Source organism: Pongo pygmaeus, chromosome 5 (assembly GCF_028885625.2).
Source record: "Pongo pygmaeus isolate AG05252 chromosome 5, NHGRI_mPonPyg2-v2.0_pri, whole genome shotgun sequence".
In the NCBI taxonomy this organism is placed as follows: domain Eukaryota; kingdom Metazoa; phylum Chordata; class Mammalia; order Primates; family Hominidae; genus Pongo; species Pongo pygmaeus.
Window position 1 is genome coordinate 37,722,461 of NC_072378.2, and position 26,605 is coordinate 37,749,065.

Here is a 26,605-nt window from a genome sequence, read left to right on the forward strand (position 1 = left end):
TTCTAGTATCCTTTCTCCACTATTTGAAGCAATGATGCAGTGAATACCTTTGTACACACAGTAGTGTGACTATTTCCCTAGGATAGTTAGAAGCAGAGTTGCTGGATGAAAGACCACGTGCATTTCTTATTTTGATAAATATGGTATGTATTTGTTAAGATGCTATAAACTTGTTTACTGTAACCAAGACCTCAAAATAACTGGCTTAAAACAAGAGAGTTGTTTATTTCCCTTCAACTAACAGTCTAAGTGTAAGCAGTCCAGGGCTAACATTATGGTTTTGGAGTGTTAGGGATTCTGATTTCTTTTGTCTTATTACTCTGCCATCTTCAACACATGCTTTAATTTTATGGTCTAAGATGATCACTTCTACTCCTCCATTCATATCCATTTTCTAAGAAGGAGAGAAGTTTAGAGCAAAACATAGAAGTTACACCTATCATTTTTGTTCACATCCAGAATTGGCCAGAACCTAATTGTATTGGCCACACATAGCAGTGATGTGCATTGGGCAGTTTTGTGCCCAGCCACACTTCTAGTACTAGAGGAAGAAATCTCATAAAGGATGCACAAGACCTTTACACTGAGAACTGCAGAATGCTGCTGGAGTATTCGGATCAGCTAGGAGCAGGGTTTGTAAGTCATCATAGTGTGAGTGGCCACTGGCATTAGTGCGTTAGCTATTCACATTGCTAGTCTGTTTTCCCATTTGGCTGTTTGCCTTCTTTCTTACTGATTTGTAGGCAGTCCTTATGGATTACATATATTAACCTTTTATCTTCTATAGATGTTATAAATATTTTGTCTGTTTCTTTTTTTTTTTTTTTTTTTTTTTTTGAGACAGAGTCTCACTCAGTCACCAGGCTGGAGTGCAGTGGCGCGATCTGGGCTCCCTGCAACCTCCACCTCCCAGGTTCAAATGATTTTCCTGCCTCAGCCTCCCAAGTAGCTGTGACTACAGGCGTGCGCTACCTTGCCTGGCTAATTGTTTGTATTTTTAGTAGAGACAGGTTTCACTGTGTTAGCCAGGATGGTCTCGATCTCCTGACCTCGCGATCCATCCGCCTCAGCCTCCCAAAGTGTGGGATTACAGGCGTGAGCCACCGCGCCTGGCCTATATTTTAACTTTGTCAAAGGATCACTTGAGCCCAGGAGTTCAAGGCTGCAGCAGGCTATGATTGTGTCACTGCACTCCAGCTTGGGTGACAGAACGAGATCCTGTCTCAAAAAAAAGTCATAATTATTGTTACAACTATTTAAAGAAATATGCATGTGAAGAAAAGACTGAAAATGAATAAGATTAAGAGAGGTATATTTGGATAAGTGATTATTTTTCTCTCTTAAAAATCTTTATTGTTGTCATTCCCTATTTATGTTTTTATGTTTTTAAAGAGGCAGGTGTTAGTGGACTAGAGAATCAGCAGAGGCTTTCAAGGCTTCCTGAGGTGAACTAGGACTGAAAGCTGTGTACTGTTTGGGAGGAAGGAGGCTGGACTCTTTGACATGTGTGAGCCAGGAGGAAGGGGCCCCATTCTAGGCCTTGGTCTCTAAGAATGGGTTCGCTGGTCTACAGTCTGGCATGATATAAAAGTCCTTTCTTGCATTCCAGGGTCTCCTCATGCTGCTACAGAACCTACCTACAATACACTGGGGCAACGAAGAGATTGGGCTGCTTCTCGCCGAGGCATACAGACTCAAGTACATGTTTGCCGATGCCCCAAATCACTACCGCCGATAGGTGCTGTCTCCTCCGGGGACCCAGACTGCCCTCATCTCTGATGGCAGTCTGATCACTGTGGCCACTGTGCGAGCCGTGGACCCCGGCCAGGAACCACTCCTGTTTGTACAAAGCTCACACCCGCCGCCCAGGTCTTAACTTTCTGGCGTCCACCACTCCATGTCTCTGGATGTGTCACTTGGACCACTGTCAGTATTCCATGCCGCGTGGATGGACCCAGTTCTGGGAGAGGACAGAAAAGGTGGTACAGGGTTGTCTACCCCTTTAAAAGAAACTGGACAAAGAAGGGGAAGGCTCAGGGTCTCACCTCACATTGTCCCTGCAAGGACAGGCCCCAACTGATAACCGTTGCTTTTTTTTTGTGAACATAGTTTGATTTGATCACAGGTCAGAAACGCCTTATATTTTCAAAAGACTCCTGGCCCCTCTTCCCTCTTCCTGGTTTCCTAGCCCTTCCCCTTCTGCCCCAGTCTGAGCCAGTGAGGGGCAGCTTTTTAAAACCATGATTCTAGATGGAGGAGGCACTGATGCTTGTAACTCTGGGAAGAGGCCTACACCCAAGGGCTAGGAATTTTATTTTTCCTTTTCTCACCAGGTGTCTGCATGTGTGTGTGGGTGTGAATGTGTATACATGCCCATCAGCATTTAGTCACATGTCTGAATTTCTGTGTCCAGACGAGTCCCATCAGACTAGTTGGGAAGGGCCCCAGTGACCAAGTGTATAAGCATCCCTTGAAGAGGGATCGGGGCAGGGGAGGCAGAAGGGGCTCTCCAGACCCCTTTTCCATGATGACCCACTCCAAGATATTATGTGTAAATTGTGTTATTATGTATATGGGTAAAGATGTACAAATATATGTCCTCTTTGTAGCAGATATGATTTTATATTTATAATGTGCATCAACATGTGAAAGCAATCTAGGTCACTAGCACAGAGGAAGTTGCCAGGAAGGTGGCTTCAGCGCCTCCAGGTTGGTTCTGGGTGTCCTGCTGTGAGGGGTAGAACGGGAGGCTGCTGGAGTGAGTGGCTGAGCAGCTGGAGCCATCCCAAGCATCAGTGTCTCAGAGTCCCCCTCGCCCCTTTCTTCACCCCACCCCCCAACCCCCAGACTTTCCTGGAGCATCTGCCCTTTGCTCCTAGCAGCCCCCCCAAGAAGGGACTGCAGAGGCGGGCAAGCCCTCTCTATGTGTTTTTATCCCCACCTTCCCCGGAATCTGGGGAGGGCTTTTGTTTTTACATTTTCAAGTTCAGCATTGTATTCGGACAGAAGCTGTGACTGAAGACTCAGTGCCAAGGAAAGGGGCTTCTTGTGTGTCCCTTGGGTTTGGGGCTCTTCTCAGAGAGCAGCACTCCATGTCCCTTACTGTCACCTTCACTCCCCACACAGCTCATGAGATGTGTGACCCCTGTTTGAGTTTTGGTATTTGGTAGTGGAGGGTGGGGGGTTGGGGGCCAGCAGCTGTCATCCTCCTGGGAAGCCGAGCAGTGTCCCTGGTGGGTAACATCCTCAAGTCTCTTTGCCAGTGAGGCCCCACCACATCAGTGTGAGTTAGATTTCTCATCTGGAGCTGTTTCTCAGGCATTCTTCCCAACCCTCTTCCTTTTCCCCTTCGGTGTGCCTCAGTGGTCTCCTTCATAGAGTGAGAGGGCTTGAGACCCTCCCTCAACCGGACTAATTAAAGAAAGACACTTGTGTTCCCAAGTGGTGGTTTTATTTTTTTAGTTTTTATGTTTGTATGGGAAATTGTGGATAAAGTGAAAAGAATTGTAAATAAATGGTGTATTTCCTCCTCCATCTGCTGGTTTTTCTCCCGTATGTGTCCATGGAACCTAAAGAGTCTCCTCTTCCTGAGTTTTTCTTGCTGATACTAGTAGGTGTGCAGTCAGGCCTTCTGTGAGGTGAGCAGGGCCTCAGCAGAGGATCAACCAGCAAACACTTAGCCGACATCCATCTGTGAAAGGTACTGTGGAAACTACAAAAATGAGTAACTTGGTAAATGAAACTACTAAAAAGAGTTAACTTGCCAACCACTCTGAGAAGCACTTTACATGGATTATTTCATTCATCTAAAAGAAGTATGTCATCTGATGGAGGGTAGAAAACAGACTAGAATTTCAGTGCTGGATGAAAACTTGGAGATATCTAGTTTAACCCCCTCATTCACGGAGGAAAATCCAAGCCAAGGCCAAGGAAGACAGCATCAAAGTCAGAACCAGAGATCCGGTGTCCTCCTGGCTTGCCTGTTCAGTGTGTTTCCACCAAAGCAGAAAGAACTAAGACGGCCGCCATGTAGGGTTGTCTTTAAGTCTTTTTTTGGTTGTCAGCTGTTGTTTTTTTTCTTGGTAACCTTACTGTGAAATATCTCAAGAAAGGTAGCTGATTACATTTCATCTACAAAGGACAGGTTGGAATGGTTTCTCCACCCAGAATTCCTTCCTAGGATTTATTTGAGAGTATTTCTTGGTTTCAGTCATTAGGAACCACATAAACATTAAATTCAGCTGTGTGTAATAAAAACCAAAATAGGGCGGACACAGTGGTTCATGCCTGTAATCCCAGCACTTTGGGAGGCCAAGGCAGGTGGATCACAAGGTCAGGAGTTTGAGACCAGCCGAGCCAACATAGTGAAACCCCGTCTCTACTAAAAATACAAAAAAAATTAGCCAGGCATGGTGGTGGGCACCTGTAATCCCAGCTACTCACGAGGCTGAGGCAGGAGAATCACTTGAACCCGGGAAGGTGGAGGTTGCAGTGAGCCGAGATCACACTATTGCACTCCATCCTGGGCAACAAGAGCGAGACTCCGTCTCTAAATAAATAAACAAATAAATAAATAACAGTGACTTACACAGGATGAGAATTTACTTCTCCCTCACATAAATGCCCAAAAGTAGGCAACCCAGGGCTAGTAAGATGACTCTGTTTCACAAAGTGCTTAGGTACCTGGACTCCCTCCCTAGGTCTTCTTGGTCAGGATAGTAGCCAGCACTCCAGCTATTTTTACACAGATGAATTAAAGAGGTGACAAAGAAGAAAAAGGAAATGTGCCAGCAGTGTTGTAAGGAAGGTTCCAGGAAGGTGCCCCATTGTACCTCCTCCTACAACTCACAGCAGAACTTAGTCCATGGTAGGTTGCACCTAGTTGTAGGAGAGGTTGGGAAGATGAGTCCATTGCAGGCAGCCATATGCCTGGCTAAAAGGATTCTGGTACTGTGGAGGAAGGGGAACACAGACATTAGGATTCAGGTAACAGTCTCTACAAAAAGAACTTATAAAAATAAGTTGACAATAGAGACAGACTTTCCCATAAGCATACAGAAAGGGAATGTGTGTTCAAAATCTAAGTCACTCTTCACAATTAACTTTGTAATTTAACCTTTGTCATAAAACACGAATACTTTCTACTTGATATTATTTGGACTGAAGCCATTAATTGTTCCTGAGGCTAAAAATAACTAACCTGAACTAATCTTCATTCAAACATTCTGTTTTTCATTTATGCAGGAAGTCAAGCATTTTCTGAGACAGGTTTGTTTAATCATGATTAGAAAATTGACGAAATCTTCCGAACTAATCCTGGCATACTGTAACCTACAGTTTATCCAATATTTCTACAATTTAAATCTCTACAAGGTTCTACTTAAAATAGGCCCTGCCTCTGTTTGTATTGATCTGCAAAGGGATAGTAGCACAGATTCCTCAAACAGTGACCTTATTTGCTTCTAGAGGCAAGAGCCTCTTGTTGACAGCATTTGGCTTGCCTTGGACTGGACTTTGCATTTCAAAACAGTTATGTAAAACTTGGAGGATTGGAGGCAAAAACTAAGCCCCAGTAACTGAGCCTTTCATACCTCTACCTCTCTCAGGACATCCAATATTCATTTCCTGGTTGGAGACAGTTTTGGAAGCTGCCATAGATGCCAAGGTGATGATTTTAGATTCATGATGAAAAAGATGAGCTTCCCACAGAATCAGCCTAAAGTGCAGTACCACAAGACCAGGGTCTTCTGAGCCTGTGCCAGCTTGCCAGGATAGGTGCCACACGCCCACAACCATGGCCAACCAAGGCATCTCCCAAGGAAAGGCATCCCCTTGCTTTGGCAAAGGCTGAATTAGAATTCTTGGAAGCAAGGAGAATTCCCGTTCAGTTTGGTTCTGCAGGTGGTGTGGCTTCTGCAGGGTGAGTGTGACAGTCCCTGCCTGAAGTGAGAGCCATTGTGGGGAATCTGGGAGCCAGACCCTGGGCTACTTTTGCTTGTATGGATACTAAGCTTGTCTCAATAGTGACCCCACTAAACCTGCCCCACTCAACCCAGCTATCTGAAAGGAAAGCCCAAACCTCTTCAAACCACTCGCTGGTCTCCAAACTTATTTTCCTTCCTTTACTTTTAACCTATCTATGTCTTTATGTCCAATGTGATTTCTTATTTTATTTTTTATTTTTTTGAGATGGAGTCTTGCTTTGTCGCCCCAGGCTGGAGTGCAGTGGGTCAGTCTTGGCTCACTGCAACCTCTGCCCCCTGGGTTCAAGTGATTCTCCTGCCTCAGCCTCCTGAGTAGCTGGGATTACAGGCGCCCGCCACCACACCCTGCTAATTTTTGTGTTTTTAGTAGAGATGGGGTTTCGCCATGTTAACCAGGCTGGTCTCCAACTCTTGACCTCAGGTGATCCACCCTCTTCGGCCTCTTAAAGTGCTAGGATTACAGGCATGAGCCACCGTGCTCAGCCTCAATATGGATTTCTTTTTTTTTTTTTGAGACAGAGTCTTGCTCTGTTGCCTAGGCTGGAGTACAGTGGCACGATCTCAGCTCACGGCACGCTCCACCTCCCGGGTTCATGCCATTCTCCTGCCTCAGCCTCCCGAGTAGCTGGGACTACAGGGGCCCGCCACCACACCCAGCTTATTTTTTGTATTTTTAGTAGAGACAGGGTTTCACCATGTTAGCCAGGATGGTCTCGATCTCCTAACCTTGTGATCTGCCCGCCTCGGCCTCCCAAAGTGCTGGGATTACAGGCATGAGCCACCGCGCCCGGCCAATATGGATTTCTTAAAGACGGTGTAGTTGGGTCTTGTTCTCCAATCCAGTCTGACAATCTCTTGTTTTTAATTGGTACATTTAAGCCATTTGCAATTAATATTATTAATATGGTTGGATTTAATCTACCATTTTATTTCTTTTTCTGTTTGTTCCCTTTTATGTTTGTTACTTCCCCCCACCCTTTCCTGTCATCTTTTGAATTATTTGAATAACATATTTATTGGCTTTTGGCTATATCTCTATATTTTTTAAGAGATTGCTCTGAAGATTACAATATACGTACCTAAAGTTGTTCACAGTCTATTTAGAGTTTATATTTTATCTCTTCAATTAAAATTCAGAAGTCTTAACAACCATTTAGGTCCTTAATCCTTCCTTCCTTTATAATCATTACATGAATTACATCTACATCCATTGAAAACCTTACCAGATACTATTATCATTTTGTTCTCAACAGTCGTACATATTTGAAGGAACTGAAGAGGAGACTTTACCTGTCATGTTCTTCCTTCAGTCCTTAAGTTCCAGGTTTCTTTCTGGTACAGTTGTTTCCCTTCAGCCTAAACAACTTTCTTTAGCACTTAGAACAGATCTGCCAACAGTTCTCTTAGTTTTCTTTCATCTGAGAATGCCTTTATTTTGCCTTCATTCCTGAATCTATTTTCTCGTGATATAGATTTTTTTTTACTTTCTGGCACTTTACCCGTCTTGTTCCATCATCTTTTTTTCCATGGCTTCTGATAAGAAATTCACAGTCATGCCTGTAATCACAGCACTTTGGGAGGCCGAGGCGGGGTGATCACGAGGTCAGGAGTTCGAGACCAGCCTGGCCAATATGGTGAAAAACCCCGTCTCTACTAAAAACACAAAAATTAGCCGGGCATGGTGGCCCATGCCTGTAGTCCCAGCTACTCAGGAGGCTGAGGCAGGAGAATCGCTTGAACTCGAGAAGTGGAGGTTGCAGTGAGCTGAGGTTGCACCACTGCACTCCAGCCTGAGTGACAGAGCGAGACTCCATCTCAAAAAAAAAAAAAAACAAGAAATCCACAGTCATTGAATAATTTTCTGTGTTTAATTCATTATTTTTCTCAGGCTTTTTTTAAAAACAAAAAACTGGTAAAATGTACATATCAGAAAACTTGGCATCTTAATCATTTTTAAGTGTACAGTAGTGTTAGGCACATTCACATTGTGTGCGATCAATCTCCAAAACTCTCACCTTGCAAAAGTGACACTCTATACCCTTTAAACAACAGCTCCCATTCTCTTCTGCCCCCAGCCCCTGGCAACCACCATTCTACTTTCTGTCTTTTTGAATTTGAATTTTCTAGATACCTCACAGAAGTGGAAGCATATAGTATTTGTCTTTTCGTGACTGGCTTCTTTCATTAAGCATAATGTCCTCAAGGTTCATCCACGTTTTAGCATGGATCAGAATTTCCTTCCTTTTTTAAGATTAAATTTTGATTGTGTGTATGTACCACATTTTGTTTATCCATTCATCTGTTGACGGGCACTTGTGTTGCTTCTATCTTTTGACTATTGTGAATGATGCTGCTATGAACAATGGTGTGCAAACATCTCTTCGAGACCCAGCTTCCAATTATTTGAGTATATACTCAGAAGTGGAATTGCTGGTAATTCTATTTTTTAATTTTCTCGGGAACTTCTGTATTGTTTTGCAGACTGCTTTTGAGTTTGTTTTTTTTTTAAGTTTCTGGAGTTTGATTATGTGTCTGAGTGTAAGTTGTTTGTGTTTGTTTTCTGGAGTTTGTTCATTTTTTGCATTCGTCCTGTTTGGGGTTCATTAATTTTCTTGAATCTGTAATTTTATATCTTTCATCAAATTTGAGCGTATTTCTTCAAGTATTTCCTTTTCTGCACCAATCTCTTATTTGTCCCCTGGGCCTCCAATAATATGAACATTAGACCCTGAGACTGTTCATTATTTTTTCAATCTTTTTTTCTTTCTGTTCTTCAGAGTAGATAATTTCTCTTCATCTATCTTCAAGTTCATTGACTTCCTCTTCCATGGTCTCCATCTGCTATTAAGCACATCCAGTTAATTTTTATTTCAGATACTGTGTTTTTTGGTTCTAAAATTCCCATTTGGTTCTTTTTATAGTTTCTATTTTTCTGCTGAGAACTTTTATCTTTCCCTTTATTACAAGTGTGTTTACCATTATTTCATCCAGCATACTTATAATAGATGTTTTAAGTCTTTATCTGATAATTCCCACCTCTTGGTCATATTGGTGCTGGCATCTTTTTTATTTTGCTTTTTTTTTAAATTATTATACTTTAAGTTCTAGGGTACGTGTGCACAACATGCAGGTTTGTTACATAGGTATACATGTACCATGTTGGTGTGCTGCACTCATTAACTCGTCATTTACATTAGGTATTTCTCCTAATGCTATCCCTCCCCCCTCCCCCCACCCCACAACAGGCCCCGGGGTGTGATGTTCTCCACCCTGTGTCCAAGTGTTCTCATTGTTCATTTCCCACCTATGAGTGAGAACATGTGGTGTTTGGTTTTCTGTCCTTGTGATAGTTTGCTCAGAATGATGGTTTCTAGCTGCATCCATACCCCTGCAAAGGACATGAACTCATTCTTTTTTGTGGCTGCATAGTATCCCATGGTGTATATGTGCCACATTTTCTTAATCCAGTCTATCATTGATGGACATTTGGGTTGGTTCCAAGTCTTTGCTATTGTGAATAGTGCCACAGTAAACATATGTGTGCATGTGTTTTTATAGTAGCATGATGTATAATCCTTTGGATATATACCCAGTAATGGGATTGCTGGGTCAAATGGTATTTTAGTTGTACATCCTTGAGGAATCGCCACACTGTCTACCACAATGGTTGAACTAGTTTACATTCCCGCTAACAGTGTAAAAGCATTCCTATTTCTCCACATCCTCTCTGGTGCTGGCATCTTTTGATCATCTTTTCCCATAAAAATCGATAACATTTTCTAGAGCTTTGTGGAATAATTTTGGATTGCATCCTGGATATTTTGAATAGTATTAATATGGTGTGAGACTCTGAATCTTGTTAAAATTCTTCTACAGCAGGAGTCAGCAAACTATGACCTGCAAGCCAAATCCAGCCTTCCCCCTGTTTTTATAGGTAAAGTTTTACTGGAACACAGCCTGGCTGATTCATTTACATACTGTGCTGCTTTGGCACTACAATGGCAGGGTTGAGTAGTTGTGATAGAAGACTGTATGGCACAAAGTTTAAAATATTTATTATCTGGCCCTTTGTGGAAAAAGTTTGCTCACCTCGGCTTTAGAAAGTGTAGGGCCGGGCGCAGTGGCTCATGCCTGTAATCCCAGCATTTTGGGAGGCCAAGGTGGGCAGATCACGAGGTCAGGAGATCAAGACCATCCTGGCTAACACAGTGAAACCCTGACTCCACTAAAAATACAAAAAAAAATTAGCCGGGTGTGGTGGCGGGCGCCTGTAGTCCCAGCTACTCTGGAGGTTGAGGCAGGAGAATGGCGTGAACCCGGGAGGCGGAGCTTGCAGTGAGCCGAGATCGTGCCACTGCACTCCAGCCTGGGCAACAGAGCAAGACTCCGTCTAAAAAAACAACAAAAAGTGTTGACTTTGTTTTTGTTTTGTTTGTTTTAGCAGGCAGTCAATCTAATGAGGTTCAAACTGCAAATTCTGTCTCTCCATCTTGGGGACAGATCTAGGAGAGAGAAAATGAAATAGTTTCAATGGGGATTTCACTCTACACTCCCTGGCTCACAGGGATCCTTTTCCTAAGTCTTCTGGTCAGAGAGATGGGGTTTCTCTCAGAGTTTCTGCTGTCTCTGCTACCATGCAGCTCCCCAACTGGACCTATTCTCAGCTCAAAGCTGTGATAGAAAAGAAGAAAAATTGGGGGAAACTTACCCCATACAGATAGTTTCTTCAAGCTTTGATTCCCTTCCACAATTTGGCTGCTTGTTTACTTTTCGGAGTCCTTAGTTACATTTTGTCCAGCATTTTTAGTTGTGATCAGTGGCAGAGACTGCAGTACCTTACTCCATTTTGTCTGGTACTGGAAGCCTCCCAACTTCTTTCTGACCACGACCTATAGTGAAAAAACACATTTTACATTGAGACTCAGTACACACACACACACACACACACAATGTTTCACAAACAATGCTTACCCTTACTGTGTGTGATGGCCTCTTACTTATGCTATTGTATTCCTTTTCTGTTTTTTGTTTGTTTGTTTTTTTAATGGTGCTAAGAGACCAGTGTGATGGCTCATATGGGAGGACTGCTTGAGGCCAGCAGTTTGAGACCAGCCTGGGCAACATAGTGAGACCTCATCTATACAAAAACCTAAATTAGCCCAGCATGGTGGCACGCATCTGTAGTCCTAGCTACTTGGGATGCTGAGGTGAGAGGATCATTGCTTGAGGCCAGAGGTTTGAGGTTACAGTGAGCTATCATCATGCCATTGCACTCCAGCCTGGGTGAGAGAGTGAGATCTTGTCAATAAATAAATAAATAGTGCTAAGACTCATTACTCGGCGTTAACCTAAGTTTGAAAAACACAGCTCTAAACACTGTCACTGAAACAGGAGAGGCAAGGCTGCTACTAGCTGAAGTAAGCACATTTAAACAAGTCCTGAATAATATATACCACAGCTGATGGTACAATAAACTTATGAGTCAAAAAATGTGATGAGAATTGCATTATAACCTTGAATTGTAGAACTCCAGGCTCTCCATGTGAGAAACACCCGACTCTCTGCTCCCCTTCCTCAACCCTTGACAAAGGTGAACAGAGTTAGGGATCTTTGTGATCTTTTGTAGTCCAAAAATAGCCAACTCAAAGTTGACTCAACTGTAAGTCATCTAAAATCTAAATTTTATATCAGGTGCCTGATACACACGTTACTTGCAAAATAAACAGACTGAAGCCAACTCAGAGGAAAACAAGGTGGTCATTATTGATGTCTGATTCCCACTGCCTTCTGCTGCTGCTGCCCCCCACCACCACCCCCCCCCCCTTTGGCTCCCCTCCCTTCTCTCCTTCCTCCCCTCTTCCTCCTGAATAAAATCAGCTGGGTAATAAATTTTTTTTTTTTTTTTTGAGATGGAATCTCTCTCTGTCGCCCAGGCTGGAGTGCAATGGCACGATCTCGGCTCACTGCAACCTCTGTTGCAGTTCCCGAGTTCAAGCAATTCTCTTGCCTCAGCCTCCTGAGTAGCTGGGATTACAGGCACCCACCACCGTGTCCGGCTACTTTTTGTTTAGTAGAGACGGGGTTTTGCCATGTTGGCCAGGCTGGTTTCAAACTCCTGACCTCAGGTGATCCACTCACCTCGGCCTCCCAAAGTGCTGGGATTACAGGCATGAGCCACCAGCCCAGCTGGTAATAAATATTTGATCTGGATACTGATCCTTGGCAAGTTAAAGGATGTGGATGCTTAAACAGTCAGGGCCCCCACCGAAAAGGTGGTTACTAATTTTAAGTACCTCCAAAATATCCACCTTAATTACTGATTAAAGACACCTCCAGGCTGGGCGCAGTGGCTCACGCCTGTAATCCCAGCACTTTGGGAGGCCGAGGCGGGTGGATCATGAGGTCAGGAGATTGAGACCATCCTGGCTAACACAGTGAAACACCGTCTCTACTAAAAATACAAAAATTAGCCTGGTGTGGTGGCACGCTCCTGTAATCCCAACTACTCGGGAGGCTGACGCAGGAGAATTGCTTGAACCTGGGAGGTGGAGGTTGCAGTGAGCCAAAATCACACCACTGCACTCCAGCCTGGGCGACAGAGCAAGACTCCATCTCAAAAAAAAAAAAAAAAAAAAGACACCTCCAGAATATCGTAAATTTGATTACCTATTACAAGTACTTCTGAAATATAATAAACTTGATTGAAGGTATCAGAAATATCTTACAACTCTATACTTGAAACCCCATGTTTACATAAAATATCACTGAACACACAAGCTGACCAAAGCAAGTGGTTACTTTTCCCCTTCTCGTCATCTTCTGGTTTTCTAAAACATTTCCTTTTCCAAGATGAAAGACATCCTTTCCTGATTCCTTCAGCGTGGAGCTTTACATTTTGGGGATGGGTGGAGAAGAGAAGGTGGTAGAATAAAGGAGTAAGAGAAAAGGTAGGATGAATGAGAAGTCCCACCTCCCTACTTCTCCCCACCACACACTCAGGCTGCATCATCCCATCTGAGATTTCATCTCCCCCAGTCACCCTGAAGTCCTCCCAGTCTATGGTACCAATCTGAGCACTCACTGCCCACCCCACCCCCAAGATGGCTACATGCAGCAATCTATTGAAAAGTTGGCCTGTGGTCTCAAGATAGAAAGTACTCGGAGAAACACAGGACTTTCCTTGAGATGCTACATCAAGACCCTTTTCTTCTCTGCTCAATCTTTTGAAAACGTAATGAAAAAATTCCAACTCGCTTTTATTGAAACTCACGCAGGGAAACCACACTTCAGTTGGCAGAGCTATGCCCCCAAAGTGGATCAACCCTTGCTTACAGAGGGAACTATTTGTTTTATTAGACAGTTTAAAAACCCATCTTGCTTGGACATGGGTTATTTTTAAAAAGTATAAAATTGATTGAAGAGATTTCTGCTTTATAATATCACCAATTTAAAGAGGAGGAAGTTTTTATTTTTAAGTCTCTTGGATGAAAGAGTGTAGAAAAGGCATGGGGAGATAGTGTTTGTATCTGCAGAAGCCGACACTCTCTTCTTCCACAACAGTAGCTGACCATTATTGGTACTTACTCTGTATCTTACAAGAATTGACCCATAAAACAATCCTATAAGTTAGGTGCTATACTTAGCATCACCTTCATCTTACAAATGGGGAAACTGAGGCTTGGAGTGGTCAAGAAGCTTGCCCAAGGTCTGATGTAGCAAGTAGCCGAGCTAGGATTTGAACAGCAGGGCTCCAGAGTCGATGTCCCTAACTACCACGCTACAGTAGCCTCTAGTTTACCACTGAATTAAAAGCTGGTCTTACACAAAAGCCATGGAGTGAGCAAAAATTCCACCCTTTTACTTCTATTCTAGGGAGATAAAAGCAAAGGAAATGGGAGAGATAATGTCATTATCATTATTTTAATTTGTAACTTGAGTTCTAAAGTCTGGCAGAATTCATGCTCCTCTTCCCACAATTTAGAGTTGTTTCTAGTAAGGACTAATCAACCAGGGTCTGAATTTCCCAGCCTCCCTCAGATCTAGGTGGGGTCATTTGACCAGTTCTCTCCAGTAAAGTGTGAGCCAAAGGAATGTATGTCACTTTGGGGACAAGACAATGAAGAAGCAAGTGTACCTTCTCCATTCTCTCTTTCCTTGTTTTGCTTTCTTGATGCAGAGGACTCCAAGCCCTAGGGAACAGAGAAGCTACAGAAAGAAAGTAGTCTGAGTACTTGAATGACTTAGTGGTAGGCTGTCCACTCACTAGGGACACTGAACAAATACGTGAGTAAGAAATAACCTTCTGTTGTGTTAAACCATTGAAACTTGGGGTTTGTATGTTACTGCAGCTAGCATTACCCTAACTAATATATAAAGCACGCAACCAATGACTGTCCAAGAGCCCCCAGCATGTCCCTGCACCCTTTCTGTTCTAGTTCCTTACTGCTGCATAACAAACCACGTCAAAACTAAGTGTCTTAACCCAACCATCGCATTATGTTCACCAACTCTGTGGGTCAGGAATTCAGGTGGGGTACAACAGAGAGAGCTTGGATCTCCTCCACAATGTCTGGAGCCTCAGCTGGAAGACACAGAGGACTGGGGATGATTCAGGGTCGGGGCTGATGTCATCTAGGGGCACCTTCATTCCCACGACTGGCCATTGATGCTGGATGTCAGTTGGGACCTCAGTTGGGACCTCAGTTGGGGTTGTCAGGCAGGACATCTACATGTGGCCTCTTCATGTGACCTCTCCACTTCCTTATGTAGACTAGGTTCCAGCAGCAAGCATCCCCAAAAGACCAGGTGGAAGTTGTATCACCTTTTATGACATAGCATTACTTCTGGTGGAGTCCCATGCCCATCTAGATTCAAGGGGAGGAAATATAAGCTCCACCTTGCAATGTGAGGAATGTCAGTGTCATATGGTAAGAGCAAGCAGGATGGGAGATCTTGTAATCATCTTTTAAAAGCGTGATCTGCCACACTTCCTTTTCTTTTTTTTTTTTAACAATTTTTTTTTTTATTATACTTTAGGTTTTATGGTACATGTGCGCAATGTGCAGGTAAGTTACATATGTATACATGTGCCATGCTGGTGCGCTGCACCCACTAACTCGTCATCTAGCATTAGGTATATCTCCCAATGCTATCCCTCCCCCCTCCCCCCACCCCACAACAGTCCCCGAAGTGTGATGTTCCCCTTCCTGTGTCCATGTGTTCTCATTGTTCAATTCCCACCTATGAGTGAGAATATGCGGTGTTTGGTTTTTTGTTCTTGCGATAGTTTACTGAGAACACACTTCCTTTTCATAATTCTTTTATTTTTCCCTTCCTTCCTTCCTTTTCTTTTTTCTTTTCTTTTTCTTTTTTCTTCTCCTTTTCTTTTTTTGAGATAGGGTTTCACGGTTTCACTGTGTTACCAAGGCTGGAGTGCAGTGGCACAATCATGGCTCACTGCAGCCTCGACCTTCCAGGCTCAGGTGATCCTCCCACCTCAGTCTCCCAAGTAGCTGAGACCACAGGTGCACACTTTTTTTTTTTTGAGGTGCACACTTGACTAATTTAAAACCTTTTTTTTTGGTAGAGATAAGATCTCCCTATGTTGCCCAGGCTGGTCTTGAACTCCTGGGCTCAAGCGATCTTCTTACCACAGCCTCCCAAATTGCTGGGATTGTAGGTGTGAGCCACCGTGCCTGGCTTTTCCATACTTCTCTCATCTCTTTCTCTTTCTTCTTCTTGCCCTGTGCTTTCTCCCCTTATTGTCATGTTCCTTCCCAACTCCCCAAGCCTCTCCACAGTCAGCTCTAACATTCCTCAGTTCTGTTTGACATTAACTGAGCATATATAATGTGACAGTTGTCAGTTTCACATAGATAACCCCCTACTAACTTTTCCACATCCTGCTGTCTTTTCCTATTTCAGTTTTCACTCTTGAGATGGGTATGAGACAGGGTTTCTCAGCCTCAGCATTGTTGACATTTTGTATGGGATAGCTCTTGTTGTGGGGACTATCTTGTGATTTGTGGGATGTTCAGTAGCATCCCTGGCCTCTAGTCATTAGATGCCAGTGGCACCCCTCCCCACATCATGACAACCAAAAATGTCCCCAGACATTGCCTGGAAAGAGGAAAATCACCCCCAGTTAAGAGCCACTGTTAAAAGGGAATATATAGGAGAGGTAGAGTTGATAAAATCTCCAAATCTTAGAAGTCAGTGGTCTCAACGAGATCGGGCATGTTCAGGGTGGTATGGCCATAGACAGAAGTCAGTGGTCTTCAACCCATTTTGCTCATGCACCCTTAGTAACAAAACAGTGTCTGAGAATACAGCCCAATATATGCATGTTTGTTTATTCATGTAAAGTCTATACATATCTTCTATGTTGTTCTTTTTTGTAATTATAAAATAATCACAAAAATAGGCATTTTTAAAAGGATGAGATAAAAACCTAATTAGAGGCCAGGTGTGGTACCTTACCCCTGTAATCCCAGCACTTTGGGAGGCCAAGGTAGGAGGATTACTTTATTTATTTATTTTAATTTTTTTTATTACACTTTAAGTTCTAGGGTACATGTGCACAACGTGCAGGTTTGTTACATATATATATACATGTGCCATGTTGGTTTGCTGCACCCATTAACTCGTCATTTACATTAGGTATATCTCCTAATGCTATCCCTCCCCCAACACCACCCCATGATAGGCGCCAGTGTGTGATGTTCCCCTTCCTGTGTCCAAGTGTTCTCATTGTTCAATTCCTACCTGTGAGTGAGAACACGTGGTGTTTGGTTTTTTGTCCTTGCGATAGTTTGCTGAGAATGATGGTTTCCAGCTTCATCCATGTCCCTACAAAGGACATGAACTCATCCTTTTTTATGGCTGCATAGTATCCCATGGTGTATATGTGCCACATTTTCTTAATCCAGTCTATCATTGATGGACATTTGAATTGGTTCCAAGTCTTTGCTATTGTGGATAGTGCCGCAATAAACATACGTGTGCATGTGTCTTTATAGCAGCATGATTTATAATCCATTGGGTATATACCCAGTAATGGGATGGCTGGGTCAAATGGTATTTCTAGTTCTAGATCCTTGAGGAATCGCCACACTGTCTTCCACAATGGTTGAACTAGTTTACAGTCCCACCAACAGTGTAAAGGTGTTCCTATTTCTCCACATCCTCTCCAGCACCTGTTGTTTCCTGACTTTTTAATGATTGCCATTCTAACTGGTGTGAGATGGTATCTCACTGTGGTTTTGATTTGCATTTCTCTGGTAGCCAGTGATGATGAGCATTTTTTCATGTGTCTGTTGGCTGCATAAATGTCTTCTTTTGAGAAGTGTCTGTTCATATCTTTTGCCCACTTTTTGATGGGGTTGTTTGTTTTTTTCTTGTAAATTTGTTTGAGTTCATTGTAGATTCTGGACATTAGCCCTTTGTCCGATGAGTAGATTGCAAAAATTTTCTCCCATTCTGTAGGCTGCCTGTTCACTCTGATGGTAGTTTCTTTTGCTGTGCAGAAGCTCTTGAGTTTAATTAGATCCCATTTGTCAGTTTTGGCTTTTGTTGCCATTGTTTTGGTGTTTTAGTCATGAAGTCCTTGCCCATGCCTATGTCCTGAATGGTATTGCCTAGGTTTTCTTCTAAGGTTTTTATGGTTTTAGGTCTAACATTTAAGTCTTTAATCCATCTTGAATTAATTTTTGTATAAGGTGTAAGGAAGGGATCCAGTTTCAGCTTTCTACATATGGCTAGCCAGTTTTCCCAGGACCATTTATTAAATAGGGAATCCTTTCCCTATTTATTGTTTTTGTCAGGTTTGTCAAAGATCAGATGGTTGTAGATGTGTGGTATTATTTCTGAGGGCTCTGTTCTGTTCCATTGTTCCATTGGTCTATATCTCTGTTTTGGTACCAGTACCATGCTGTTTTGGTTACTGTAGCCTTGCAATATAGTTTGAAGTCAGGTAGCGTGATGCCTCTAGCTTAGTTCTTTTGGCTTAGGATTGTCTTGGCAATGTGGGCTCTTTTTTGGTTCCATATGAACTTTAAAGTAGTTTTTTCCAATTCTGTGAAGAAAGTCATTGGTAGCGGTAGGAGGATTACTTTAACCCAGGAGTTCAGTACCAGCTTGGGCAACACAGTGAGACTCCATCATGAAAAAAAAAAAAAAAAAGAAAAGAAAGGAAGAGAGAAAGAAAGAAAGAAAGAGGGAGAGACAGAGAGAGAAAGAGAGAGAGAGAAGGAAGGAAGGAAGAAGGAAAGGAAGGAAGGAAGGAAAGAAGGAAGGAAAAACAACAACAAAAAAACAAACAAAAAAAAACCCCGCTGGGCACGGTGGCTTATGCCTGTAATCCTAACACTTTGGGAGGCCAAGGCGGGCAGATCACTTGAGGTTAGGAGTTCAAGACCAGACTGGCCAACATGGTGAGACCCCGTCTCTACTAGAAATACAAAAATTAGCCCGAAATTGCTTGAACCTGGGAGGCAGAGGTTGCAGTGAGCTGAGATTGTGCCACTGCACTCAGGCCTGGGCAACAGAACGAGACTCTGTCTCAAAAAAAAAAAAAAAAAACTAATTAGATATCCTGTTATATTCTACCCACAAACAAATGAATCATTTTGTGCACTCCCTGTGGGTGGCCATTTCTAGTGCTAGACCATAATGAATGCAACCTCTGGGTCTAGACAGATCTAGGCTTACAGCCCTGGCTTCAGTTTCCTGCACTGCCATTTACTAGTTGAGTTACATTTATTCATTCAATAAAATGTCAGGAATGCAATGGAAAACAAGATGTAACCTTCAAGAAACTCTTAGTTTTCTCATAGGCAAAATGAGGATAACTTGCAGGATGGTATTGAGGATTAATAAGACGATATATGATAAGCATACAATAGGCACACAAAAGTGGTGCCTGTGAATTCATGGCAGGGCTATTTGTGACAGCAAAAGACTGGAAAGAGCCCTACTGCATATCAACAAGGGACTGGTTGAATAAACAATGGTATATCTAGGAAGCAGGATAGGTACTCAAGGAAGTAATCATGTCCTCAGGATGCAACAACCGTGGTGACTGTACAGTCAACACAGTAAGCCCCAGCATTCACATTGTAGTCAAGCTCATTCAAGCAAAACTGTCTCTAGTAGAGAATTTCCCCCATAGAGAGCATGCATATTTTGATTTTACCTGTCCTCAGACTGACCCTTTGCTCATTATAATAGTAAAAACCACACCCCTGGGTAGAGATTTAAGGTGTTAATGAGACACGTGGGGAATGAATAGGCATGCACAGCTACTGCGCATGTGCACCCAGAGGACTGCCCAGAGCATGCTTCCTAGTAACACCTCTTCCCACTCCTTTATGAATAATCCATGTAAGTCTCCCGTAAAGGGAGTCTCCCTAGTGCCAGTCTTGGCTGTCCCGCCTTGAATCCTTTCTTAGGATGGACTGTCTCTTCTGCACTTAACTTTCAAAATATTCTTTTTCCTTTGCAATAAATTGCTCTATGTTGCATCTCCTGCTGTGTGTCTCTTGTTTAAATTATTTTAAACTAAGAAGACAAGAACTGAGGTCTCACAACAGCCATCAACATCTACACAACAGAGTAATATACAGCTGTCAAGAGGAAGGAGGGACGGGGCGCGGTGGTTCACACCAACACTTTGGGAGGCTGAGGGATTTTTTATTACTATTATTAAATTAAAAAAAGAGAGGCTGGGCATGGTGGCTCACGCTTGTAATCCTAGCACTTTGGGAGCCCAAGGCAGGCGGATCACAAGGTCAGGAGTTTGAGACCAGCCTGGCCAACATAGTGAAACCCCGTCTCTACTAAAAATACAAAACTTAGCCAGGCATGGTGGCGCATGCCTGTAATCCCAGCTACTCAGGAGGCTGAGGCAGGAGAATCGCTTGAACCTGGGAGGCGGAGGTTGCAGTGAGCCAAGATCATGCCACTGCACTCCATCCTGGTGACAGAGTAAGACTCCGTCTCAAAAAAAAAAAAAAGAGAGAGAGAAAGGAGAAATATATATATATATATATATATATATATATATATATATATATAGTTATGGAGTAATCTCCAGGATACTTAGTTAAATAAAACAAGTGAGGTACAGTAGGTGGGAGTGGGACTGAATAGGTGAAGTCCAGAGGATTTTCTTTCGGGCGATAAATCATTTTCTCTGATGCTGTAATGGTGTATACATGACACCATGCATCTATCAAAACCCACAGAACTTTGCAGTAAGGGTGAACCTTAATGTATATATTAACCTTAATGTGTACACTAGTCAATTGTTAATGTAAAATGTATACAAATTCTAAGCAATCATTTAGCAGGTCAGAGGATCCCACATAGAATAGACTATGACAAAACACTCTAACTGTATTACAAATGTATGAAACAACCTCTCTGAAGGGGGTTGAGGGAAATGGGTGCTGACCTCAGCCACTTTGGACATGAGTGGAGTCTGTAAGACTGTAAGACTGAAGGCAAAAGACCTGCATACAAGTACTGTACTGTAGTGATAAAGTTGTCTCCATAAGTGTATGGCTTAACAATTCTGAAATCACTATACATGTATACTAGAAATGAAAGATTAAGTCAAGGGATGGCAGATGGTGGGATTCTGGGTTCCCACTTTTGAAGTAGAAGTTTACAGATAAACAAGGGGAGATAGCTAGAATGATTCAGGTGGGAATGGATTAGAGTGGTAAGACATCAGAATGAGCTCATGCCTAGCTTACAGAAACACACACACACATATAACACAAATGTGTATATATGCGTAAATATTTATAAATATGTGCATATCAAGGGTTAGTATTCACCCATATATTTATTTGCTCTGTCAGCTGAGAAGGCCTAGAAACAATGACATCCCACTAGCAATGACTGCACCTAGTGCCCAGAGTTTCTTGGTTTCTAGTACCATTTTCCAATAAAGGAACCAGAGATCCTTGGAGAAATAGCTGATTCTAGATCTAGGGCATCTTGTGCCAGAAAGTAAGGAAGTACTTAGCAAAACACAACAATGGGAGTATGTCAAAAGGACACCATAGCCACCTGAAAGAGCTCTCAATGGCCAAAGTAGGAACAATCTGAGAAACAAAATAAAGCAGTATGAGATTATAACCCAAAGTATAAAATAAATATCCATGGGTTCACACTGATATATTTTTTATTTTACATATTTATTTTTGAGACAGGTCTTGCTCTGTCACCCAGGCTGTGGGGTGCAGTGGCTCACTGCAGCCTTGACCTCTTGGGCTCAAGCAATCCTCCTGCCTCAGCCTCCCAAGTACCTGGGACCACAGGTGCATGCCACCACACACAGCTAAATTTTTAATTTATTATTTGCAGAGAGGGGGGTCTTGCTATGTTGCCCAGGCCCATCTTGAACTCCTGGGCTCAAGTGATCCATCCATCTTGGCCTCCCAAAGTGCTGTGCTGCAATTATAGACGTAAGCCACCGTACCTGGCCTGATACAAATAAATGATTGAATAGATAAATCAACAGGGGAGGAGAGACAAACTCCTGTGCAGAATTCCATACAGTTTCTGTAGAGACCCTGCAGTTAAGGAAGTGGAGCATAATTCCTCACTCCTTAAATTTGGCCCAGGAATAGTGACTTCATTCCAAAGAGTACAGTGTGGAAAAAGAGAAAAAAAAAAGAGTAAGTTTGGGCTGGACGTGGTGGCTCACGCCTGTAATCCCAGCACTTTGGGAGGCCAAGGTGGGCAGATCACCTGAGGTCAGGAGTTCGGGACCAGCCTGGCCAACACAGTGAAACCCTATCCCTACTAGAAATACAAAAATTAGCCAGGCATAATAGCATGCAGCTGTAGTCCTAGCTACTCAGGAGGCTGAGGCAGGAGAATTGCCTGAACCTGGGAGGTGGAGGTTGCAGTGAGCTGAGAATTACACCACTACACTCCAGCCTGGGCCACTGAGTGAGACTCCGTCTCAAAAAACAAAACAAAACAAAACAAAAACGCCTGGCACAGTGGCTCGCGCCTGTAATCCCAGCACTTTGGGAGGCCGAGGTGGGCAGATCATCTAAGGTCAGGAGTTCAAGACCAGCCTGGCCAACATGGTGAAACCCCGTCTCTACTAAAAATACAAAATAAGCCGGGCGTGGTGGCTCATGCCTGTAATCCCAGCTACTCGGGAGGTTGAGGCAGGAGAATCGCTTGAACCCAGGAGGCGGAGGTTGCAGTGAGTCGAGATTGAGCCATTGCACTCCAGCCTGGGCAACAAGAGTGAAACTCTGTCTCAAAAAAAAAAAAAAAAGTAAGTTTACAATGGAGAAACCTGACAAACACTACCTAGATTTCCAAAGCCTAATTTCCTAACCATGGTTGCAATCCCAACCTGGAACATTTTATCTGTGTGGCACTGTCAGATCAAGAAATAAGAAATGCCAGGTGATCGAGATGAACACCAACAATGATAGTTCATGTTGATAACACGTACCCTGGATATGATGCTATGAGAATGACACTTTAGCTATGTGGTCTTCCATCCCCAAATCCATAACCCCAGTCTAATCATGAGAAAAACATCAGACAAATCCCAATTGAGGGACATTCTACAAAATCTCTGTCTGGTACTCCTCAAATTGTCAAGGTCATCAAAAACAAGAAAAGTCTGAGAATCTATCACAGCCAAGAGGAGCATAAGGAGACACACAGACTAAATGTCAGGGTGGCTTCTAGGTGTGCTTGCTGTTCCTGGGATAGAATGCTAAGGTGGGGTGGGGGCACCAAGAGATACCTATGCACAGCTTAGGGAAGCATCTCCATGAGTGCAGCTATGATTCTCACCAATGTTCCTGGCCCTCTGTGATGTCAGGGCCTGCATTTCTTGATCTGATTGCACAACACAGATAAAATGTTCCAGGTTGGGATTGTACCCATGGTTAGGAAACTAGGCTTTTGAAACAGACTTGAATTGACATCCTACTCTGCCATTTCATTTGTTACTTTGGGAAGATTACCAAAACCTCTCTGTGCCTCCTGTCTCATCATCTCTAACGTAGGGATTATAATTGTAACCACTAATAACTGGCTAATTTTTCTTTTTTCTTTTTGTTTGCAAAGGACAAATAAAGTATGTGGGGTGCTTGGCCTAGTACCTGGCACTTAGCACTCAGTAAATGTTAGCCATTTACTATTGTACACTGTGTCATTCATTTAGTGTATGTATTTTCTTTTCTTGTTGTTTTCTTTTGTTTGTGTATTTGTTTTTGAGACAGAGTCTTGCTCAGTCACCCAGGCTAGAGTGCAGTGGTGTGATCTCAGCTCACTGCAACTTCTGCCTCCCAGGCTCAAGGGATCCTCCCACCTCAGCCTTCCCGGTAGCTGGGATTACAGGTGCTCACCACCATGCCCGGATCATTTTTGTATTTTTACTAGAGACAGGGTTTCACCACGTTGGCCAGGCTGGTCTGGAACCCCTGACCTCAGGTGATCCACCTGCCTCGGCCTCCCAAAGTGCCAGGATTACAGGCGTGAGCCACCACACCTGGCTGTGTATGTGTTTTGTTTTTGTTTTTGTTTATTGTTGTTGTTTTGATGGAGTTTCACTCTTGTTGTCCAGGCTGGAGTACAATGGCGAGATCTCGACTCACCGCCACCTCTGCCTCCTGGGTTCAAGCGAGTCTCCTGGCTCAGCCTCCTGAGTAGCTGGGATTACAGGCACGTGCCACTATGCTGGGCTAACTTTGTATTTTTAGTAGAGACGGGGTTTCTCCATGTTGGTCAGGCTGGTCTTGAACTCCCAACCTTAGGTGATCCACCTGCCTCGGCCTCTCAAAGTGCTGAGATTACAGGCATGAGCCACCATGCCCAGCCCTGGCTGTTTTTTTGACAGAATTTTATTTAGGAAAATTGTTTTCCTTCTTTCCCCTTGTACAAAAAAAAAAAGAGAGAGAGAAAGAGGAAGAAGGGAGGAATGAAGGAAGGAGAGAGAGAGAAAGAAGAAGGAAAGAGAAAGAAAGAAAAAAGAAAAGAAAGAGAAAGAGAAGGAAGGAAGGAAGAAAGGAAGGAAGGAAAGAAAGAAGAAAGAAATTGTTAACTGGGTGTTGGAAAACTGAAAAGACAAAAGGGGCTCAACCATTGGATGTACTCACTACAGGCAGCAGCTATCACACTATATGGAAAATCCACAGGAGAGGTTGAGTTTAAAAACAATTTTTTAATTGGCCGGGCTCGGGGGCTCATGCTTGTAATCTCAGCACTTTGGGAGGCTGAGGCGGTTGGATCGCTTGAATCCAGGAGACACGGCGAAACCCGGTATCTACCAAAAAACATAAAAATTAGCCGGGCGTGGTGGCACGTGCCTGTAATCCCAGCTACTCTGGAGGCTGAGGCAGGAGAATCTCTTGAACCCGGGAGGCGGAGGTTGCAGTGAGCTGAGATCGCACCACTCCAGGCTGCACTCCAGCCTGGGTGACAGGGCGAGACTGTCTGTAATCAGTAATAATAATAATAAAATTAACAGTTTTATTGAGTATAATTTACATGCCATGAAATTCACCCACTGGAAGTGTACACTTCCTTCACTTTACAGGGTCTCACTCTGTCACCCAGGCTGGGATGCAGTGGCGCCATGTCGGCTCACTGCAACCTCTGCCTCCTGGGGTCAGGTGATCCTCCCACCTCAGCCTCCCAAGTAGCAGGACTACAGGTGTGCACCACCACACCCAGCTAATTTTTCTTTTTTTTCTTTTTTCCTTTCTCTCCCTCCCTTCCTCTTTTTTTTTTTTTTTTGTAGATACGGTGTCTCCCCATGTGGCCAGGTTGGTCACAACTCCTGAACTCAAGCGATCCGCCCCCCTCGACCTCCCAAAGTGCTGGGATTACAGGCGTGAGCCACTGCGTCCGGCCACACTTCCATGACTTTTTAATAAACTTATACAGTTGTGCAATTGTCACCACAATCCACTTTTAGAACATTTCTATTACCGCTTTCCTCCAATTTTTTCAAGCCTATCTGCATTCAATCCCCGCTCCCACACCTCGCCCCAGGTAACTGTGCTCTCTGTCTTTGTAGATTTGCCTAGTGTAATTTATTTTTTACTTCGGTAATATAAGGAGGTCGTGCAAAATAGAGACTATTTAGGAACAGACTAGGCAGACTTAAATCTGATGGAAAGTTTAAAGTTGTTTAAAAGTGGTCTATAGTTTTACATGACTTTTTTAAAAAGAGGAACGGTGAGGAGAGGTTCCAGTCTGGGGCGACTAGGACTGGGGTGATGGTTCTGGAGAGGGCGAGGGAAGGTGTGAGGGGAGAAGAGCTCTCGAGTCGCGCCCGCCCCGCCCAGGGCCGGATTGGCTCCCAACCTACCCTCTTTGCTCCAGGGCGGCAGCCGTCCTCTTGCGCAGGCGCAGTGCTCCTGCTTCCTGGCCTAGGGCGGGCGAGCGGATCCTGCTTTCGCAGCGATCGCGAGCGTGTGGCGATTGCTTCTGTCTGTTATTTAGATATGGAAGCTGAGGGGATGCACAGAGGCAGCCGGAACCTGGGTCGGGGTCTCGCTCGGTGCTGACCGCTCCCGGGGTCGAGTAGGCGATGGGGGAGCCCGGCTTCTTCGTCACAGGAGACCGCGCCGGTGGCCGGAGCTGGTGCCTGCGGCGGGTGGGGATGAGCGCCGGGTGGCTGCTGCTGGAAGATGGGTGCGAGGTACGGGGGAAGGGGTCCTGTGGAGCGGAGGGCAGGGGCTGGAGGGAGCGGGGCTCCGGGGAGGGAGGAAGGTGTCTTGCTGGGCTGAATGAATGGCAGAGAGGAGGCGGGCACCAGGAAGAGGAGCGAAGTGTCTGTGCGGGGTGAATTCCTGGGGAGAGAAGGGAGAAAGCGGTTCTGGCGCGAGCGGCTGAAGGCTGCGGTGGGAGGTGTTTGGGGGAGAAATAGGGGCCAAGTGGGAGAAAGGAAAAAAAGAGAGTTCGGCTCTGGGGAGCCCGGGGGGGCCACAAGGGTTGGGGTGAGGACGGAGACCCTGACCCGCGGCCTGTGAGGCGAGAAGCGGGCCCCATCCAGAGAGGCCTGGGTCAGCGGGTAGCCGGGCCGGGGACAGGAAGGAGAAGGACGCGCAGAGAACGTGAGGAGACGCGGAGGTGTGGAGGAGGGGAGGGCGGGGGCTGGCCAGATCCCGTTTAGGGTGCACAGAGCCTCGCGGTGCCCAGGTCGGGGAACGGTGGTGGGGGCCGCGAGCCGCCGGGAAGCCGAGGCAGGGCCCGGCGCGTGAACTTTCTCGAGTTTGTTTTGAAAACGATTGCAAATTTTGGGTTTTGTCCCTTAAAGCAATCAAACTTTCACGTAGAAATGTCTTCCTCCTTCCCAACTCTGAGGAACATGGGCGGCTTGGGCTGGGCCACATTTCTCCCGTGAGGCTCGGTACGGCCGAGTGGCACTCCCTGAGGTGGGTCGGGCAGGTATTCAGAGTTCTCTCCAGAGGCTGCCTGTCGTCTTTATTAATGCAGTTGCAAATGAAAAAAATTTTAAGGGGAAAGATGAGGCACGGTTCCTGGCACGGTTCAAGACGCACCAGCGTGGTGCATCTTGAAAGAGCGAGAGAAGGGAGGAGGGAGTTGTTAGATTGCAATCAGGTTGA

General features: G+C 44.3%; 2 protein-coding genes and 1 long non-coding RNA gene across 9 annotated transcripts in view; 2 read left to right on the plus strand and 1 right to left on the minus strand.

The window, feature by feature from the left end:
• Positions 1–3,534, plus strand: part of TBC1D22B (TBC1 domain family member 22B) — a 77,455-nt gene extending 73,921 nt beyond the window's left edge. The window contains exon 13 of the mRNA XM_054490761.2: positions 1,610–3,534. Within this exon, the coding sequence (XP_054346736.1) occupies positions 1,610–1,738 (129 nt within the window). The 3' untranslated portion in view covers positions 1,739–3,534. The remainder of the gene's footprint in view (positions 1–1,609) is intronic.
• LOC129038147 (uncharacterized) lies at positions 3,430–25,477 on the minus strand. 2 transcript variants are annotated; one of them, XR_010126700.1, is made up of 4 exons: positions 25,345–25,477; positions 10,693–10,873; positions 8,116–8,825; positions 3,430–4,950 (listed from the first exon to the last, which is right to left on the minus strand). It is a non-coding gene; the product is annotated as an uncharacterized LOC129038147 (long non-coding RNA). The 2 variants fall into 2 exon arrangements; XR_010126699.1 differs by having other exon boundaries at positions 5,592–8,825.
• RNF8 (ring finger protein 8) overlaps positions 25,369–26,605 on the plus strand; it is a 37,210-nt gene continuing 35,973 nt past the window's right edge. For 3 of the 6 annotated variants that reach the window (XM_054474663.2, XM_063666175.1, XM_054474661.2), the window contains exon 1: positions 25,385–25,677. In XM_054474663.2, the coding sequence (XP_054330638.1) occupies positions 25,567–25,677 (111 nt within the window). In that variant the 5' untranslated portion in view covers positions 25,385–25,566. Of the gene's footprint in view, positions 25,678–26,605 lie in introns of all 6 variants that reach the window. The other 3 variants (XM_054490762.1, XR_010126698.1, XM_063666174.1) reach the window with 3 other exon arrangements.